The sequence below is a fragment of the Hesperophylax consimilis genome, chromosome 3 (assembly GCF_061612785.1).
Source record: "Hesperophylax consimilis isolate HC1 chromosome 3, BYU_Hcon_1.0, whole genome shotgun sequence".
In the NCBI taxonomy this organism is placed as follows: domain Eukaryota; kingdom Metazoa; phylum Arthropoda; class Insecta; order Trichoptera; family Limnephilidae; genus Hesperophylax; species Hesperophylax consimilis.
In genome coordinates this window covers 18297493-18319407 of record NC_142838.1, presented here as the reverse complement: position 1 = coordinate 18319407, position 21915 = coordinate 18297493, and the positions used below count along the sequence as shown (strand labels likewise).

The window sequence follows — 21915 nt, the reverse complement described above, 5'->3', positions numbered from 1 at the left end:
GATCGAACTTAACGATATCGGATTGCTAAGCGTATCTACCGACCATTTTATAACGACTTCCCTAGCATGAGAATGCTATTGATAACTCTAACGACATCGATAAGGCAATAAATACAAATCGATATACGCTGGCAATACTGGGACGGAATTGTCTATGAATTGAATAGACGTCAAACGTCAGATTTCAAGCGTGACCATTTTAACCGCCGTGTTTGTTTTAATATTTTACGATGTCGCAAGCAATGGTAGCTGGGTAAGTTATTTATTTATCTTTTTATGTGAAAGAATTTCCATTATTATCAAAGAGATATACTTACATTCTATTGTGTCAAAATTTTGAAGTTATTTTTACTAATATTTCAATCATACGCAGTATTTTAAGATATTCAAAATGCTGATATTATGATTTCAGGAAGAGAGTAAGGTCGACGACCAGTCAAATGGATTTGTTAACCAGCTATATGGCTGACCATTCGGAGTTCGCGGCTGGAAGGTTTGTGGGACCTCAGGGTTCCCAAAAAAATAAGGAGATGTGGCGTAATTTGGCGGAACAACTGGCAGAATTGGGTCCTCCTAAGTCAGCCGAGCAGTGGAAAACAGTGAGTATTTGTACCTACCTATACAAACTGGTTGCAGCAAACTTTGCTGACCTTCTAATATAATCTATCATCGAGACACTTGATATAAGACCGTAAATCACTTTTAACCTGACATTATTTTTACATTTTACAGACATGGCGTGACTTAAAATGCAAATCGCGCGCCCAAAACGCCGATGCCAAGCGAGCTGCCCTCACGACTGGAAACACTGCCGAGATACCGGTGTTAACTGACCTGACACAGAAGGTCATCAACATCATCGGCAGAGCCAGTTCTGAGGGCAGCGGACTTCCAGAAAGCTGTATAGGAGATGGACCTGAACTCATAATGCAGGATGTTGAGGTCACTAATGTCTTAAAATGTTAATATAATATATTCTGTCAAAATTTAGTTGATCTTTCATTATCAATGAAAATTATTTGTGTGTTTTACAGTATTCCGATGAAGTTGGAGAAGGGCCCACAGATTTGCAGACGGCGCAGTTAGCTTCCCCTTCTCGCCCGAGCAAGAAGAGGAAGCTAACTGACAAGCCAGATGTGGGGGTTCGGATGGTGATGGCGCAGGAGGCTAGCAACAAATCATCCAAGGAGCTTGTGGGAGCTATTAATAATTTCTCCAATATTTTTAAGGTATTTCCTATTTCTCTTCGAATCACTCCCAAATACAGCGCTACACGTGTAAGTTGCCAGATTAAAATATAAAGAAATAGCGTCAATTCATGTTTAAATTCATTCAATTTATAAGTGTGAGTAAGTTCAACTTATAAGTGTGGCACTGTACTTTTAAATTAGAATTAAATCTTAGTAGAACAAAATAAAATGCCCAGCTTTGACTTATTTCATTTATTTATTGTACTATTCCCAATGTACTATTTTTCCATTTTGCGCGGTGGAGTTTTTATTGATCTGTTTGTTTAGATATTCTTTGTGTTAAAAAAATTTAATAAACATGTAAAATCCAGCTTGGCGAGAAATTCAAAATGAATAAATTAATTTATAATCTTCCTTTTAGTATGTCGACTACCTATTGTTATTTAAATTAAATTAATGAGTTGTTATTTATCATTTCAGAGTTCAATGGATCGATTTGCTGACATTTTTGAGGTATTTCCTGTTCCTTTTTGTAATTATTTGTCAGGGCACCCCGAGACCGGGCAAGATACAGTGTCTACATAGACATGGTGCTTTTCTGGTCTCGTCTCACTGGCACTAATAACTCATTTACTATAGAAGGTAAATTAAGTTAGTAAATTAATGAATTATCATCTCTTGTTTCAGAGATACACGGCAGTGGAACGTGAAAGGGTTTGTTTACTCCAACGACAGTTGGCGAGGTATTTATTTGCTATACATCTATACAGGCTTTTAAAAACATTTAATGTACAAAACTGAACAAATTAAATTAAATATTGCATTATTTAATATGTCACTTGAGAGATTGCGAAGTATGTTCACAAGGGATGGAACACGATTATTAACAATTGTCCTTGGAGAGGCAAGCAGTCCAGCTAGGAGGTACGATGAAAGTAGAATGAATAAGATCTCTAATAAAACATTTCTAATTCTAGACGAACTCAACCATCGAAACAACGGTCAACATCATTTGCCAACTCGCCCAACTATACGTTGCAGTTGGAGTCAGAGGATGAATACGATTAGTACTATTGAAGTTCTTTTTGTGAAATATTGCATGCAGCGCTTTGCATATATGTATATTTGATTAGAAGCATTTCTTCAAACTCTTGCAATGTCTCTGTGAGGCGTGAATTGTTTTTACAATGTAGGTACATACAGTACAATGTTTTAAAGTACTATTGAAGTTCTTTTTGTGAAATATTGCATGCAGCGCTTTGCATATATGAATATGTACTTGATTAGTAGCAGTTCTTCAAACTCTCGCAACGTCTCTGTGAGGCGTGAATTGTTTTTACAATGTAGGTACATACAATACAATGTTTTAAAGTACTATTGAAGTTCTTTTTGTGAAATATTGCATGCAGCGCTTTGCATATATGAATATGTACTTGATTAGTAGCAGTTCTTCAAACTCTCGCAACGTCTCTGTGAGGCGTGAATTGTTTTTACAATGTAGATACATACAGTACAATGTTTTAAAGTACTATTGAAGTTCTTTTTGTGAAATATTGCATGCAGCGCTTTGCATATATGAATATGTACTTGATTAGTAGCAGTTCTTCAAACTCTCGCAACGTCTCTGTGAGGCGTGAATTGTTTTTACAATGTAGGTACATACAATACAATGTTTTAAAGTACTATTGAAGTTCTTTTTGTGAAATATTGCATGCAGCGCTTTGCATATATGAATATGTACTTGATTAGTAGCAGTTCTTCAAACTCTCGCAACGTCTCTGTGAGGCGTGAATTGTTTTTACAATGTAGGTACATACAATACAATGTTTTAAAGTACTATTGAAGTTCTTTTTGTGAAATATTGCATGCAGCGCTTTGCATATATGAATATGTACTTGATTAGTAGCAGTTCTTCAAACTCTCGCAACGTCTCTGTGAGGCGTGAATTGTTTTTACAGTGTTGGTACATACAATACAGTGTTTTAAAGTACTATTGAAGTTCTTTTTGAGAAATATTGCATGCAGCGCTTTGCATATATGTATACTTGATTAGTAGCAGTTCTTCAAACTCTTGCAATGTCTCTATGAGGCGTGAATTGTTTTTACAATGTAGGTACATACGATACAATGTTTGAACATGATGAAGCACTATAAGTCAGTTTCCTTGTTTAATATATTATCATTCGTGGGAGAAGTACTTTCGCACTAGTTCGTCTCTCACTCTGCGGGCTGCAACAACCCTGCTGACATCTTCAGGCTGGTGCAGCAGCTCAACCTCTCTTAACTCTACATTATCATTATAATAGTCTGTTAATCTGAAAATAGAGAACAATTTATTAATATTTTGTACTGTTGCCTTACTTTTTTAAATGCATATAGTTCAACAAGGAAACTGACTTATAGTGCTTCATCATGTTGTATAGTATAGCACAAGTAATAATTATTTGACCAGCAGCATCGGGCTCATAATGGAGAACTCTGTCTTTCCTGAGGCAACGGAATATAGCCTTCCATGCCCCAAATAGGCGTTCTATGGAACATCTCGCCTCACAGTGCGCCTTTGTGTATCTGTATTGGGCACTCCCCTCGACTGCATTCAATATTGGTGTCATCAGATAAGGCTCGAGTGTATATCCAGAATCGCCTGATTGAAACAAAACACCCATTATAATAGGTACATATAACTACTAAGTTATGATTTTTTTGCCTTTTTTTAAAATGAGTTGTTGAAATACATACCTAGCAAGAAATATGTCCCAATTCTCTGATTGTATAGTCTGTTCATTTCAGTTTTGACTAAACTATTATTCCAAATGAATTGGTCATGGACAGTACCCGGGAAGCGTGTGTTGATGCTCAATATTTTCAACGTAGCATCGCAGACCTGTTTATCAAACATAAAAAACCTTCAATAAAATTTGAAAACAACAATCCGGCTGTTTTATTTCTGAAAAAATATTTACCACTTGAACATTCAGCGAATAAAATCCTTTGTGGTTTTTGTACTGCTCCTCGTGTCTGGAAGGGGTGACGATGGCGATGTGGGTGCAATCGATGCATCCCAGAACATGTGGAAAGTTTAATTTTTCCCTAAAACTACTCTCTACTTGCTTGCGGGCTTCATTTGTAGCCGGAAAATGTATCCATCTTCTGTACAGATGTTCTAAAACTGCTTTCATAAACAGTTTTATGCACTTGCTAACGGTAGTTTGCCCTATCGCCAAGAAGTGATCTTGGCCTACTCCACGTTGGTAGCTCCCTGTAGCAAAGAAGCTGATGGGTGCGAGTATCTGTCAACATCATAAATAATACAACTAATTAACAAACTTCACTTTTGATCATTTTAATCACTTTATTGTGAAAAATTATCATCAGCAATCGAAACAAATTTATTTATTTCACGTGGTCGTTCCAGTGGTGGATAGATTTATATTGTGTTATTGTTTTACTAAGATATCAATAATGTTTAATACTCTCACTTTAATGTATACTGGAAGTCCTAATGTATTTTTTGACACTAGAAAAGGAGTTAATTCATCAATGAGATCTCTAGCCATAATGCGAGATATTCGAAACAATTGTCTGAATTCCGTCTCTGCAAGTTCGAACGGATTCAATTGATCGCGTAAACGACGCCTTTCAATCCTACGATCTTCCCTAACCTGCCTCCTTTCATTGAACCAGAAATTTTGCATAATGAACGACATTATTAAAAAATATATGTATATCGACAGCCAACCAAAGTTTTAACTGACACTCAAGACCCCACGTTATATTCGGCGGGCTTTTAGCAACCGTCGGTCGGAAGTTATCCTATCGATACATTCTCATGCTCGCAATTTTAACGATACCGTCGCTACTTTGACCATAGACAAGGAATTTTAACAATCGTCGGTTGTTATATTTTGATCGTGCTAGCATATGTCGTTAAGTGCTCATTGATGACGTATTTTAACGATATCGTATCGCTATAGGGCTATATCGACTTCTCATGCTAAGGCCCCTGGAAGGCAATAATTATGTAAATTCTAGTAAACGGATTGCTTGCTATATCGTGTGTGTATGGTGTTTATGTTTGTTGTAATGTTGTTGTGTAAAGTGTGTGTATGGTGTTTATGTTTGTTATTAAGCTGTCGTGTAAAGTGTGAGTATATTTATGACATTATAATATTTTCGTTTTTATCGCCGATAAATATAAATTGATATATATTTCATATTGTTTCTGTCACGAGAAACATAGTATTCTTCTAGCCCCGCTTTGAGATTGAAATATAAAAATATAAATTAACATTTAGAAAAAATATTGATATGGCAGCACTGACATGCACAGTGAAAACCAATATGGCGGCTAGTGTCATTTCGCAGTTCTCGGAGTGCTAAAGCGGAATAATGTATTTCGTTATTTTTGATATTGGGTGAAAGTGTAATAATCTAGTGATTATTTGTGTGTTTAATACAAGTGTTGATTATAAATTTCATTAAGTGAACCAAAATGTCTACGGATAAAATTAAAGTTGCCGTTCGAGTTCGACCCTTCAACAGGCGAGGTGGGCTGTTATCAATAATAAATAAATTAAAGAATTATCTGATAGTTATTAATAAAATAGATATCATTCAATCGACAAGTCATTTTGAATTATTGATTATCAATTTAATGAAAAAGTTGTATTATTGACATTCAAATACGTTCGATTTCTCAGATTTCAGCATATTTTTGTCATTATGTTTGAGCCATGAAATTAATAATTAAAGATGTGACGTGTACCTGTTATCTTTATGCTAACACCAGGAAAATTGGCGATTTATAATGGTTCCATTGAATGCCATAATCATTCCTTATTCGATCAGTTTTTTACCTGTCCTAATCATTGCTGCCTCACTGTTTATGTCATTGCTGTCTGACGTATCAAATGTTCATATCCTTGATTTGACACAATTATTTAATCTTAAATAATGCAGAAAACGAGTTTTGTCCCATGCACTTCAGAATTTGAACGTATTTGTAACTCCAGAAGCACTTAATTACAAATAATTAAAAAAAAATCTATTCACTCGTACCTACCTATACATTATTATCTTTATGCTTACTTGTATGATATCTTGTACCTACCTTAGTTGAAACTGTTTAATCTTTAAAAATGGTCCATTATTAAATTCACGTGTTATAGAACGACACCCAGTTAAAGATCAAATTATAATATATTTTTTTAAAGTATAAAATAATATTATGTATGAATCATTGCTTTACTGTTTTTCTAATCGTAATCGCTGTCAAATCCTTGTTTTGTGATTTTGTAAACACAATGTTCACAATATTTAGTAAATAAAGGAAATCTTATTATTTGCTTATCCTCGGCGCTGCACTACATTTTAATTCATTTCCATCCGACCTTATTAATTATCTTGATTTTCTTTACCACTCTCTAAAATATATTGTAGAAACATTTTAAAATACATTTCGTAATCTGGAAGCGAAGTAGCCCATCGCTTTTTTGAGTGAATTTATAATTGATCAATAAATAATGTGTTAAATTTATCAATTCATTATATCAAAAGCTCAGCTGGAGCTTCACTTCTCATCGCGGTCAAGGCCTGATTTCCCACCCAAAAGAAATCTGTAACAACATCATCCATTCATATACCTATAATGCACGGAATAAATGCTATTCGGCGCTTTAAATATTTCTCTTTTAAAGCTAGTATCTTTTTTTAAATGTATATCATTAGTAAATAATGGCATTAGTTTCTGTTCCACTTGACTGATCACTTAAAACATTTCGTAAGTAAATAATGACAACTTTCTTTTACTAATTCGGCCATGCAATTTGAACTATTATCACAGGTCTAGAAATATTTGGATAAAATGCCATATTTATTTGATTATTACTTTTATAAAGCCGTATGAAAAAGGCATATAGGAAGGTAGTCATATTATTTATTTCATACAAATTTTGCACATTCGATGAATAAAGTTACTTATGTTTTCATTAACAACTGTATTTACATTTATATTTTTCAATAGATGGAGAAAATATATTTTTTAAATTTTATTACACTGAATGCTCAAGTTTATTTGAAAAAAGCATTTTATTTGAAACGTCAACAATATTTTGCACTCCGAAGCGACGAACGCCAAACTTTGATCGGATGTTTTTATAAAACAATCAAGATAAGCCTTTGTATGAAACTCGCCTCAGGGCCCTAGGGCCGGGTCTTAGAACTGAAAGGAAACAGCGACTTCGTCTCCCTTTATGTATATTAACGCCTTGAGCCCGGGGCATGACCCCTGCACTCCGTGTTTACTCCATACAATGGAGTCACTCATGCTACTCATTCTCATTGTACGCAGCCAGGAGTCTGTTCATTTCATGTTTGTAAATACTGAATACTAAATCATCCATTTCTACCCTCGCCATTATTATCTTATTGCTTTCCCTTACGTTACAGTTGGTATCTAGAACCTACAAACACATTCAGAAACTGGTATTTTTTTAACAATTTCTGCGTTTTCTTTGAAAATACGTTAATAATTTGCACAGTTGCCAATTTTACAACTTGCCTCGATTTGCTGATTATTGAATTATGAGCACTCCAATACTACTACTTCAAGTCTGAATAGTTTTTCGAATGTTACGCTATTCTATTAAAATGATTAAATACTTAAGCTTAGTACGGGTTGTTTCACAGAATTTGAACAATTCATCGTTATTATATCATTATTGGACAGTTGTTTCACAAAACTGAAATAATTACAGATCTTGAATAGAACCTTCAAAGAACTCGAAAAATTAACTTTGAAATTTGATGAATTGTTCAAATTCTGTGAAACAACCGTTTACTGATAGGTATAGAGACCTCTCCTGCCTCATTAAATATACATATTTCATAATTTCCACTCCCGCTCCCAGGCGACACATTTCCTTTCAGAATAATTATTAACGCGAAATTCCGGTTTCGCCTTCTATCTCGATGATACTGTGTTCAAATTATTTAATTATCTCCCGACATTGTTTCGTCTATGAGTGAGCGTTAATCGCCTCTGGATGCAGCCAACAGTCAATGTACTGCGCGGGAGTTATTATTCATACTAACTGCATTGCCTCGCAGCTGTAATAATTGTATGAATGCATGAATCCTTTCCGTCATAATAATATTATTCATTGTCACAGTTGGCAAACTGTACTTAATACCACATCTTTCTAAGTGGAAATTGTTAGTTAGCACATGTACTGGTCTTATCCCGGTCTTAAATAGGAACAGGGCTTAAATTAATCCTAATGATTGGAATACACTATGAGTTTGTCTACTAGCTCACTAAGTAATAACAAAGTAAGTGAGTCGAGATCAGAAGGGTGGATTGCATAAAGGAAAAAAGTTGCATGATACTTTTTTGTCTGCCGTATGGAGCGAAATATAAAAAGATAACTTCTATGACTTCGAGTTGTGCTGGTGCCAAATACCGAGGATTCGCTTCAGCCCCTAATGAAACATGAGTTCATCTCATGTTATCATCGTGAGTATCTCTGTCTGCTGTCTGAAGCGTGAGAACCTGTTCTTTGGCCACTTTGTCTCGAGAAACCTTAGCAGCCCCGAGAAACTCTTGGTGATCGGTAGAGGGTGGGGTAGAGAAAGGACATCGCATGGATGATCCCTTATGAAATGAAGAGTGACACTGAAGAGGCTCTGATGGTAATACAGAACCGCACCAGTTGAAAGGGGTTTGTGCGTTTTAAGCACCATGTAGATCTCCCATCCACAGTTTTCTCGACACGGAATCCAAGAGTTAGTAGCTGCTCGATAAGCTACTATTTATTAATTATTATTTTTTTGGTAAATTAATGTTTAAGACAAGATTTTTTATGCATAGCACAAAGGGTAACAATTATTTTATAAGCAATAATTATTAGCCTATAAAAAATCTTGTCTTAAACGTTAGTTTAACAAAAAATAATAATTAATATTTGACAAGTTCTAGTATCTTCACCGAAAATGTAGACAATTTGTCTCGACGCCATCTAGTGAGAGAGTTAGCACTTACAATGTCTTTCTCATATAAAATAAAGTTGGTTGTTTTCAAGTGAAAAAATGTAACAAGCAGTAATTGTTGAATGAAACACTAGTATATATTGAATTATTTCTCGGATAAGAGATAAGCCGCCATAGCTCAGTGGTCAGAGCTTTCGACCGGAAATCGAAAGGACACGGGTTCATGTCCCGTTGGCGTCATGTATCTTTTATTAGGAGATTTTTCAATGTGGATGAGTGTTTCAGGCTAATAATTATTGCTTATAAAATAATTGTTACTATTTATTAAATTGGGATGTTGTTTTTCTTCAAAAAAACTAATTTTATAAATTGCTTTTGCAAAACTGAGTCAATTATGGATTGTGCCAAAAAAGTTGTGTGATCTATCACCGTTTCAGAAAACACACATTCTCACTGAAAACATTAATGTTTATGTACCGAATTCCATTAAATACACTGCCAAAATGAACTACATCTTACGAAAGCGCCCTGGAGGTGATGTCATTACATTACTAAACGGTGTTATTTAAAATTGCCCTATTGTTATTGGGCATTTATGTTTTTGGTTTTATGATTTCCATTACGTTAATTTTGCGTTTAATTTTAAAGTTTCACCAATACCAGATTACTAGAAGTCAGGATTTTTTAGTGCAGAAATTCTGGTGCTACCATAATAATATGTACTTGTCATTGCCCAAAATACTAATATTTGGCTGATTTGTATAGCGCTGTTTTTTTGTGAAAAATCACATTAATGGCGTTATCAATGAAACGAGGTGAAGGTAATATGCGAATTCGTCAGTAAACATTTTCAATTTATACTTAATTTGCTGGGGCAATTCAGTTGTGTGCAAAAAAATTGTAAAAACTGTACAATTGTAATGTTATTGTTTAAAATTTTGCTAACTATTCTTATGTAAAAACCCCTAAAAAGTGCATTAAATAAATATGGTAATGGAATGGAACTAACGGATTCTATCCCAGAAAAAATGTTTTTTTTCCGTTTTGGCCAAATTCACGTAAAAACTGTATATTTTCCATAAATGTTACGTAGACTGTTTTAAAAAAACCAAGAAAGTGTCGAAATGGGACACGGTCTACTACCTTTTGATCTAATAAATTATTCAAAAGTATATACAGATTCGACAGTTGTATTTAATTAATCAAATATAATAAAATTAACAAAAAATTCATGTGCAAAATATATAATTTTCTTATATTCCCTAATAAGTAACTATTAACAAAACCAATCAAAATCGTGAGACATGACAAAAAGCAATGTACAAACTTTGGCGAAAATGCCGTATTATGGAGTGTGGTAAAATATTTGTGCCGTATTCATCATAATTGTATTTGTATTTTCCAGAACTTGAACTCAGCACACAATGTGTCGTGGATATGGAAGGTCAGCAGACCGTCCTGCAGTGTCCCACGTCACTCGACAAAATAGACAGGTAGGATTGCATTTACACACACAGTATACAGTACCTACACAGTCCGCAGTCACATGGCGTGATAAGTTAGTACTGCACGAAGAGTAATCACTTTTAGGCCGGTCCGTGTGTTGATCAAATTATAACATGTTTTTCTTTTTCATTTCATGATGTGAATTAAATCACACATTGTGAGGTATGTGTTTTATTTACGATGTATTTTGTGGGTACCATATTAAAAAAAAAACATTATTTTTATAAAACTAGACTAGACTTGATGAATTAAGCCTGTGACAGACCGCGCTATAATTGCGCTATATTTTCGTCGCCTTTCCTACTTCAGCATATCGCTCGTCATGCATTCCCATTGGTAGTGTGTGGCGAGCGATGATGCTTATATATCGTAATGTGTCGCCTACCTTAAGGTGATGCACCACTTCGTGTACCATTTGGAATCGGGCCGCTACTTCGGGCTAATACTTCAAAACAATATTCTATTATTTCAAAGGCCAAGATGTGTTCTACTCGCAGTATTTAATTAAAGCATACAAAATACATAATTTTTAAGCGATGAAATTTTAAAACCAAATCCACATGATTTTGCATTACTTCGTAGTGCTTCGCTTTAATACAAAGTTTGGCGAGGGGTATGATCGTTAAATTAAAAAAAACGACTCGACTCACTGTTTTTTTATCAATGTCAACATGCATAATTATTATTAATAAAATAAAGTTTTTTCTTGGGTTTTTTAACAAAAAATAAAACATGTGTTAACACATCTGCCCTGATGATGGTCACTGTAATACTGTCTTAAACGTTGGCAAAGAAGGAAGTAGCGCAAAAGGGCATAATACCTTATACATAAATCATTAAAATTATTCTTGTTTATTGAATATTTATTGGCCTCAGTTTACAGTCAGATTTGCGTTACTAGGTTGGTACTGAGATAACAATGTTATCATCAGGTGTAAACCAGGTGAAATGCTACATTATTTTTACTTAACTTTTATAATATACTAGCGCCGACCCGCTCACAGGGTCTTATAATCGTAGGATTTGTGAAGCTGAAAGTACTTATAATAAAATATAAAATATTTGCCTTCAAAACAAGATTAACTCTATCCAAGACATTTAAACAAAATAAATACACATTTAAAATAATATTTTTTTTTTTTTTTTTTTTTTTTACTTTATTTATTTTCATTTCTTTACACATATTATACATATTAATAGATAGTATAAAATAACATAATATATAATACCAAATAGTTTACAAAAGAAATGAAAACCCACTAAGGCACTGACTGCCTGAGTGTGGGTAATATAAAACGATTACTATATTTCAAGTACCTAAAGTATAATATACATTAGTAGAAAAAGTTTTTTTTGTTTATAGTTATTATAAAAAGTAAAGAGAAAAACATCATGTACAATAATTTATAAAGTTTCAGCAAGTGAGTTGTAGAAAGGATAAATAAATTTATAGTAAAAGCGTTTCAATATCTGCGTCAATCAGCCATAATTTTACCTCTTTAATATATTCTATCTTTTTATTTATCATTTGAGTTTGTAGTGGTAGAAGGTTAAATGTACGAGGACCAATGAAACTGCTATGCGTCTGCATTAATTTAGTATTGGTTTGGGGGGTGTAAAATATATTATTTGTTCTTTTGCTCATTCTGTTTTCATTTATTTTGAAATTGTTTTTGTTTTTAAATAGATATTTCATAGTTTGTAATATAAATAATTTACGAATGTTAAATAATTTAGATTCCTTGTATAATAGGTCGGTCGAAAATGTTTTATTTTTGTTATATATGACTTTAATTATGTGCTTTTGAATTATTTGTAGAGGCTTAATAAATGTATCAGGTGCACCACCCCATCCTATTATGCCATAAGTGATTGCAGATTGCACCAGGGAGAAGTAGATCATTTTCAATTTTTCAGCGTTTAAAATTTCCTTGAGTCTATAAAATATGTAGGTTAGATATCTTAGTTTTGAAGTGGTTTGATTAATATGAGATTTCCAATTAAGATTAATATCTATTGATACTCCTAAATATTTTATATTTTTGACATTAGCGAGTTCGTTGCACAGGAAGCACATTTCTTGATTGCAAGTTGTATTATGGATTCTAATTTTAAGGTTGTCTTTTGGTTTGTTTTTGATGTTTTTATAAAAAGGTAAGTAAAATGTTTTGCTGTAGTTTAAGACAAGTTTGTTGTATTTTAACCATTTTGAAACAAGTGAAATACATACAGTTGCATTCGAAAAAGTTTCTGTCCAATTATTACCATCCACTATTATTGCCGTGTCATCGGCGTAAGAAACAATTTTACCAGGGATTACAAAATTACATAAATCATTAATATAAATTAAGAATAAAATCGGGCCAAGAACAGTTCCCTGCGGAACTCCGTTTTTTATCTGTGTTTCTGAACTATAATTATTCCCAATTTTTGTTTTTTGTGTTCTGTCTTTAAGATAGTTTGATAGTAATTTTAGTGTGTGTTTTTTGAAGCCCAGTTGAGTTATTTTTTTAATGAGTAAATTATGATTAACGGTGTCGAAAGCTTTTCTTAAATCTAGGAATATGGCAAGACATTTCTTTTTTTTATCGATAGATGTATAAATATTTTTTGTCAATTCATATATGGCATCCTCAGTGCTCAGTTCCAATTTGGGAAATGACACTTATGTTAAAAACTAATCCGAGTTCATTGAACCAGAGTTATATCCACATCCAAAGTTAGCATTTTTGATGATGTCAATGCTCGCACTACAGGTAAATTGAACTATGCAAAATGTGATTTTTTTTAATTTTTGCCCCATTTAGAATTAATATACTCGACCCCTGCTGTAGTACCCATGCGACACATTCAACACACCTAGAAAGGAGGCGTTTGTAATCGTTCAGTTTCCCCAGCAGCCATTCTGTCTGCCGTCGTGTTTGTCCGGCCTCGGCGCCAACACCGCGGTAGTCGACTCGGGGAAAACACTTCCAGCTTCCAGCTAATGAATGAGCGATTGAGATAAATGTCATCGTGTGCTGATGAAAAACTCACTCAGATCAATACCTCCTAAATCACAAGGCCGGGACAAATCAAATCAGCATCCTAACTTGTATGAGAACCTCAAAAAAGTTTTATTTTTATTTTTTTTTTTAATTAAACAAAACATTTAAAAAAAATTATAAAAATGAATAATTTGTAAAAAACATTTAAAACGATATTTTTATAGAATCTCATAGAAGTTAGGAGGCTGCTTTAAATGAGTTTCCCGGCCTTGTGATCTAGGAGGTTTTGCTCAGATACTCGGATGCCTCATTGCGAATTTATTTGTTTACATAATGTACGGGGTCTCGTGATTCATCATTTTCATTTTTGTGAGTCATTTGTAATAGAAAATCCGACACGCGTTTGGTATGAAGCACGCGATAAGAAACTATATTATTTCACGATAAGAAATTATTGTTCACTTGAGAGTGGGGTTTAAAAAATGGTTTTGTTTTTGTAAGACAGTTCTCAAACCCACTTCAGACAAACTACTCACTTAGGTGTTTTTATAGAAATCGTATTATTATTTTTAATGGCCTTCTGTTGTGATTTTTTACATATTTATTTTAAAATTAAAGATGCATCATTCGTAGTAATACATACCCCTGAACTAGATTTTTACATAATTTCATTAGATTTTAAATCCGCCTCGAGAAGGGTTTTCTATGGGATCGCCGCTTATAGTAAACTAATAAAATATTAGCCCCTTTTTAAATTTTACACAACATGTGTGGTAAACGGTAGTTTATCGGTTGTGTAAAGATACAAAAGTTTGATAGTAAGGACCTTGGTGTATAAGTTCAATAAAAACATTGTTAAAGTTAAATTATATTGTAACTAATCTATTAAGATGTGTTTTTACCCTAAAATATCATTGATCAAAATAATTAAAAAATAAAATAATAATGTGATCGTTGTGGATCACTTGATTTCTTTAAAATTAAGGTGACCATTCGTACTGGTTTTTGGTCATTTGTCATGGTTAGTCTTTGTCCTAAACGAGTACCCTACCAGTTACCAGTAACCTAACTACCCAAAAAATCCTAAGGCTTAAAAAATGTCAATCGTCATGGCCTTATTACGCGATTTCGACGATTTTCGGTGATGCATGCATTTTTTATACAATATTTACCCAATTTGTTAACTACATAATTTAAAAAATACAGAAGTGTCATAAAATGGCGGAGTTATAAGGGTCAGGACCAAATTCTTTGCAAATGTTGACAGCCGTGGTTGTCAGTTATTTTTGTAACAAACAAAAGAAATAAAGCCAGTATGTAGGGTAGGGCGGGGCTAGTTGAACATGATTTTGCTAATTTGACCCCAGACTCGAAACTCTTCTAGATATTTTTGTTTTTTCTATTTATTAAGATAGCTTCATTATCTGGCTTTATAATGTTATTCATGAAATGATAAATACGTTGACCTTATGCAAGATATTTTAATGTTCACGCAGAAGGAGAAATGGTTCAACTTGCCTCATAGGTGGGGTTAGTTGAACCACTCCACGGGGATTGTTGAACAAAATAGTGTCATATATTTATTATCATTCACACTCACGGTTTAATAAAACAAATTAAGTTACTAAACTAAATTTATTGAAATAATGAAAGAATACAGAATTAGGCAGTAGAACAATATTATTTTATCTAAAAAACCGAGTATAAAAAAACAGGTAACTTTTCTTAGATTTATTTAATCGATAAAATCGGCAAATGTACCATGGAATAGTTCCAGATGTGCACTTTTGGTAAGCCCACTTTAGACAGGAGTGACAACGAACTCACTCTTCTCCTGGAAAGCTCTCTGAATAAATCTCATCACAAATTAAGCTAGCATATTCTTCACAATTGTCGGATGATGAATCTGACAATGTGAAGACTTTTTTCTTAGTTGCCTTCTTTTTTGCCTAATCTGTTCCTGTCTTTTGCTTCTTAGATTGCTCTTGGGCAAGAAAATCCTTTTCAGGAGTGTCTCTTAAAATAGCTGCTCTTATTTTCTTACTTTGCAGCTGTTTTCTAGGCCCTGCCTTTGGAAATGGTCTAACAGTCTCGGGTGAAAAGTAAACGCCACTTCTAGATGTAAATGCTACAGTATTGTTGTTGATATTGGGAGAAAAATTCTCTTTGCCTCTTGTCGGTATACCGTGTACGCATCTAGAAATTGAAAAAAATCGGTATTATTGATGTGTTGACGAGTGAAATGAATGCACTACGTATAAAATTACAGTAAGGGATCTGAATGGGGCAAGTTGAACCAAATGGTTCAATTAGCCCCACCCATGTTTTATTACAAATTTCATCGGATAACTCATATACCACTAAATGTATTACAATTTTACAATTGACAAGATAAAGTTAAGTAAAAAACAATTTCAAATTGACTTACCTTGACTTGGTACCCTTTTCCTTCGTATCTATTTTCAAAAAAGCAGTCGATCGTTTTTTTTTACTTTTGGAGCAAAAATCAAACAAAATCCTCGTACACTCGCTATGGGTGCCATGTGCCTACTGAATGCTTGGTGGCGCGGTCCCCACACATCTAGCTTGCTAGAACATGTTCAGCATTCTTCGTAAGTCTTTCGGCTCCGAAGATATTGGCGTGGCCCAACAAGCCCCTTGGTTCAACTAGCCCCGCCCAACCCTAAATGGTTTTTCGTGAAGCACGCGTTGATGACGATGGCCTTCGGCGTCGATCTCAGTGTCTGTAAATAGAAATGCACATATTTATATTTACATAATCCAAACTGTATTAATCAACAATATTATAAAAAAGACCAAAAAAATATCAGTAGAAAATTTTACGTATTAAAAAGTTTACGTACTCCCATTTTTACATTCTTTTTCGTGTTCGAAGAAGAAAATCAGCGAATAGTATTCCGATAAATTCTTTATATAATAAATTACTTCAATAACGCTTTATGTTATTTTCAGTCAAATAGGGCATACCTACTATCGCCAAACATCAAATAAATGAGAGAGCGCCAATGTGTAAAGGCCTCTAAACGTTGTCACGCGAACGAAACTTTTTTTGCTCATCGCACGTAAATATGTATTGATTTTTCAATGAGCAATTTGATTTTCTTTCTAGTTATACCGCTTATGATATTTTAAATAAATGTTAATTATACATTGAAATAAATAAAAATGGTTAGGAAAAAGGAATTGTGTGTAAACTGTTGATGGTTATGATGTTTTTGTTATTAGACACGAAAATTTCTGATATTTAATTGATTTGAATGCCCGAACGATCCGCTGGGAAATGCCCGTAGAGCCACACACTTATCCTTTGTCTGCGGCTACCTCGGGACGTAGCCAGCACCTAGCACCTAGTTCCTAGTACCACAGCGGGAATCAATAAATCCCCACTGCGAGTCGAAAACGTCACTGCCATTTATTATGAAAATAAGTGACAACTCGTCCAAAGTGATCGCTCACCCCTGCCGCGTGAACGGGAAAAGCAAGTAATACTCTGCGTATTTCTATCAAGTGGCGTCATTATTTCACTCTTGCTTTCGTTAAGAATCGATCCCGCATTTTATAGCTAGGTATCACTTTTACACGTGACTCATACGCGATCTCGCTTATTGTTTGGGTCGTGTGATGAAAATGGACAAACGTCTTTACCTGCGTGGCTGTCTATATATGGTGAATGCTACAATACGACCTATGTTTGTACAATGAACAGTTGAACAGATGTTACTAGCTTATTTATTATCTTGCTTTAAGTTGATCTTGCATATAAATAAGTGTTTTTGACATAATTTTTCAACATATTTTTTAATCTGGCATTTCAAGCAGGTAGACTCACAAAATACCTTATAATTAAGGTGTTGTCCGTAACTGTTATCTTTGTTAAATAATTATCAAAGACACACATTGTTATCGTTTGTAGCAATCGTCGGATGTTATGGATATGCTACTCGTTATCTATTTTTTTTGACGATTCCCTTGAGTCGCCCTCTATTTATTAATTCCACATTTGCCTACTGCATTAAATACACTAATTATTTGTTTAGTATATACTATTATAAAAAACAGTTCAGACTCCGAGCGACCGATTCGACTTGCAGTTAAAATAGGATTCTAGAATACTCGAGCATTAAATTTCATCTATTAAATTAACTGCCGACCAGAGTTTTCCGAGGGCATTCAACGCCAGACTATTTGAGTTTATCTGCTTGCCGATACTGCTATACTTGATACCACGGTAGTTTATTAACATTATTTATGCTCGGGTTGTTTTGGTCAGAGTTTCATAAAGCTGGCCTAAATGTAGTTCAGCGCTTGAATAATCTTATGTATGTTTTGTAGACCAATGCTTCAAACCTATCAAGTTTGGCTAAGCCGTCTAACATTTCCCGGAGTTTCGTGACTGCCTCCAATTCTGGAACCTTGGCGCATGATACTTTAATGTGACTGTGACGCAGGCGGGTGATGGAAAACTAATGGACCCAGTTTCAAATACAAATTCGCTAAACACCGATCGATGTCGAACACGTCCATGGCCGACACGTCTTTACAAATTACTCGGTTAAGTTCAATTACTGGAGGATCCATTTTCTTATTAGAGTTCCATTATTATTTCTCTCAGGTGCCAACATGTTAATGACAAATATCTGTCAACGTATAAGAAACTCAGGAAAACGATTGAGCAGGGAATAAAGCTAAGTACCTTCCTTGGTTGTTGAATAGAGGGTGACACTAGGGTTTGCAAATCCCGCGGGATTTTTACTAAGGGGTATTAAATTGAAATAATACCAACGTTTCATAAATTTTTATTTTATTTATTTGGTATCAATTATCTTCGTACATGTATATTATAAAAAAAATGAAAAGATGACATTGTGTGTCAATCATTTAATGGGACTTTTCGTATCAATCATATTTGTGACTATTAAAATTAAAAAAAATATAAATATATAAAAGGTAACATAACAAGTATTTTAAGGAAACTTTAAACAAAGATTTAAAAATATAAAAAACAACTGGCACTCTCCACAGTCATTTGAGATCAAACATCTTAGGTACTAGTAATATTATTTAAAAAAATACATACAATGAAAACGTATGAAGTATTTCAAGAAAAAATAACTAAAAAAATAATATCGTTATAAACACAGACTATGGAGAGGATCGTCACCCATACGGGAGATTCCTTGCACTTTTTTATGCTCCGAAAGCGAGGATTCTGCCTATCGGAACGATAGGCAGAATCAACAGAGCGACTCAACTGTTTAATGATTCTGCATTGAACATTGGCATTTTCAATGTCATTTACAGACAGTTCAGATATCACCTTTTGACGCATGTCACAAAATAGAAAAACATCCCCGGTAACCTTTTTATACTTACATGAATCTCAAATTTGTGATCTTCTCCGTAATTTATTGGTGCATAACCATTTTATGGAATACATGACTAAATACATACATTGTTTAATGAGCTGGCAGCATTCTGCTGATGCGCTCATATCTGATCTCACAATAAGTTTAGCAGTAATTGGGTTGTTTTACATTTAAAATAAGTTAATCCTTCTCTTCAAATAAGAATCCAATCGAGCTTTAAATTGGTTGATATTAGTCGAATCGATGACACGTTCTGGAAGTTTGTTCTGTGTATTCACTTTATGGCTCTATTTGTATTTGTGCACAAAATCCCAACAGCGCAGAACGCACTCTCTGTTTTCTGGGACTGGGACTGTCACCACGGCATGTGTTTGGCGTAAATTTAGTATTTATCAATCCCGCACATGAAAATCTCGCAAATCCACGTGATCCAATATTACCGAAATCCCGCGGGATTGCGGGATGGCAAACCTTAGGTGACACGAATCTTAAGTAGAAGTAACTAGAATAATTCAAGCCAGAAGGACGTTCATTTCTATGAGGGTTGGGAAGAAGTTTTATTTGAATGAAATGAATATTCACTATCACGTGGGGAAGTGCTATGTCCACTTCATACTATTGAACCGAATAATCTTGGAAACTTCGGCCGGCTTCAAGATCGGAGACTTTTTAGGGAATTCTTAAAAAAAAACTAGGAATGTTAAATGTGAAACAGCGAATAATTTACAATACCTTAATATTTATATTTAAGCTAAAAATAAGATGCTCTTGAAATACATGTTTAAGAATGTAAATTTTAAACTTTGTAATATATTGCTACCCCACGAGAAACTGTGGAGATTTTTAGACTTACCCAAAATAATCTCTATTTCAAAGGATTTAAGATTTTTAATGAATAACCGATAGATGTTAGAGAAGCTAAAAGCCTTGCTGCTTTTTGTGGGTTATGCCTAAATACTATAAAGAATAAGTTTTAGACGTATTGCAAAGTGTCCTTAATTTCATAGAAATAGGTTGTTAAAAGGTTTATACTAGAAATAAATATGTATTTTTTTATAACTAAATAAAGACAAACAAAATAAATATATATTCGGAAAAAATACGTAGAAGACCGGAAGATAGTAATTGTCATGGCTCAGAAACTTTAGGAATTGGACCGGTATAGGCGTACCCTGTAACTTTCATGATGTCCGCGATGTTTTCAAAATGAATAAGTAAATAACGTAATACGATTTTCTTCAATAATACGAGTATATTTTAATGCAACTTTGCCAAAGCTGTCTGAAGTTTTAAGAAAGTTATTTTCACTTGTTTTCGTTGGTAAACACAAATCATTCTTCGAGTTTCAATGTCATAACTAATGTGACGTAAGGAAAGTACACTGAACGAACAATTATTTCTGTTGTGAGATAAATACAATGATATATGTTCTATTTACTAATTTTAAATACGTATGACGTATTCATTCATTTGACATAGCGCGTTTAATTATGTAATTATGTCTATCACCTCGAAAATAAGTTTATTTTTTACATTAGCTCCGCATTTTCCTCATGGCCTACGTCATCTTTGGGGATGCTGTGTAGAGTATATTTTTAAGGAAATAAAGTAGAGGAAGTTCTGGGAAGGAAACAATTATAAAGGGTGGGAGGGAATCTGAGGGTTAGAGTATCCAGGATTGACGGACGTATTAATCAATTCCTCGCACTGTATTGCAAGGCAATGGGTTGGTACGAGTCCTACTGGAAAGGTCAAAGGATCTCCATCAACCAGTGTCTCCAGAAGGCGAGCAGAGGCATCCACCGCCAAGACCTAGACAAACCTCACCCCATGAACTCGGTAGTCCCAGCTAAGTCGCCAAACGTAACGAACCCGGGGTGACCTATGGCAGAGGTTATGGTTATCCAATACATGTTTCCCGGGGCCGCGGTGCCCATACCCTTTATTTTATTCTGTTTATTATTTTACTTTTATTTATTACCTTAATTTTATTTATTATCTTAATTTCATTTATTCTGAAATACGTGTAGTTATTAAACAATACCCTTCTCCTTCTACGTGGTTTCACATTCTCGAAGCTTACACCAAATTCCAGAGATGATAAGTACAAATTTAAGCACCGTTTATTCCAGCGCGATTAATTCCCGTCTAAAGGCAGCTCCGTCGCTGCGGTGCGACATAACCACTTCTCCCTCTGCCGTAACGTATGGCCACCCCGACATCTTGCGTCATTTGTAGCTTGTAGCTTGTAACCCAGCCATTACCTATATTAATGAACTTGTTTCTCCGTACCGTATATTATAACACGAATATTATAGTCTAGTTTGAGATAGGTACTGTATGACGTATTGTTTATATGTCAACTTCATTGTTCAAGTATGCATGGCAGATTAGATCGATAAACGTTAGAGGGTACGGAAACTAGGGGAAGATCGGTGAAGTCCCTTATTATTGTTTTTATAGTAAACGTGTACAAAACAGCAAATTTTGTACAAGTGACAGCTTCTTGTTATAGTATTCGTGGAAGAATATTTTGGTAAACTTGAGAATCAACGAATTACTGGGAATGGAAACTAGGTGTGATTATTAAAATGAAATCTGTTATCCGTTGTTGTCTCTTAAATTAGTGATATAAGTAAGTTTGTTCAAACGTTTGAATTTGTACACATATTTTATGAAAAACTATATTTATCGGTAAATGTGACAGGCAACGGACAACTAGCAATGGAAATAGGAGATGGTATGTGTAATCTTGTTATTTTTTTGTATTGATTATTGTATAGTGAGTGTGTACAAAACAACATATTGCACACATGTAAGCTTCATTGTTCAAGTATAGGTTATAGATACCATTGGGAA

At 34.2% G+C, this 21915-nt stretch overlaps 2 protein-coding genes across 4 annotated transcripts in view; both read left to right on the top strand.

Moving 5' to 3' along the window:
• Positions 1–13: 13 nt before the first annotated feature.
• Positions 14–2545, top strand: LOC149425065 (uncharacterized). Its single transcript, XM_089650942.1, has 7 exons — positions 14–253; positions 413–599; positions 733–942; positions 1035–1229; positions 1671–1703; positions 1878–1933; positions 2168–2545. Exons 1-7 carry the CDS (start codon positions 231–233, stop codon positions 2256–2258), a joined length of 795 nt encoding a protein of 264 aa, XP_089507068.1. The 5' UTR covers positions 14–230; the 3' UTR covers positions 2259–2545.
• Positions 2546–5530: 2985 nt separating this feature from the next.
• The window catches only part of Khc-73 (Kinesin heavy chain 73), a 208551-nt gene continuing 192166 nt past the window's right edge, over positions 5531–21915 (top strand). For all 3 annotated transcript variants that reach the window (XM_089648833.1, XM_089648827.1, XM_089648818.1), the window contains exons 1-2: positions 5531–5737; positions 10582–10669. In XM_089648833.1, the coding sequence (XP_089504959.1) occupies positions 5683–5737; positions 10582–10669 (143 nt within the window). In that variant the 5' untranslated portion in view covers positions 5531–5682. The remainder of the gene's footprint in view (positions 5738–10581; positions 10670–21915) is intronic.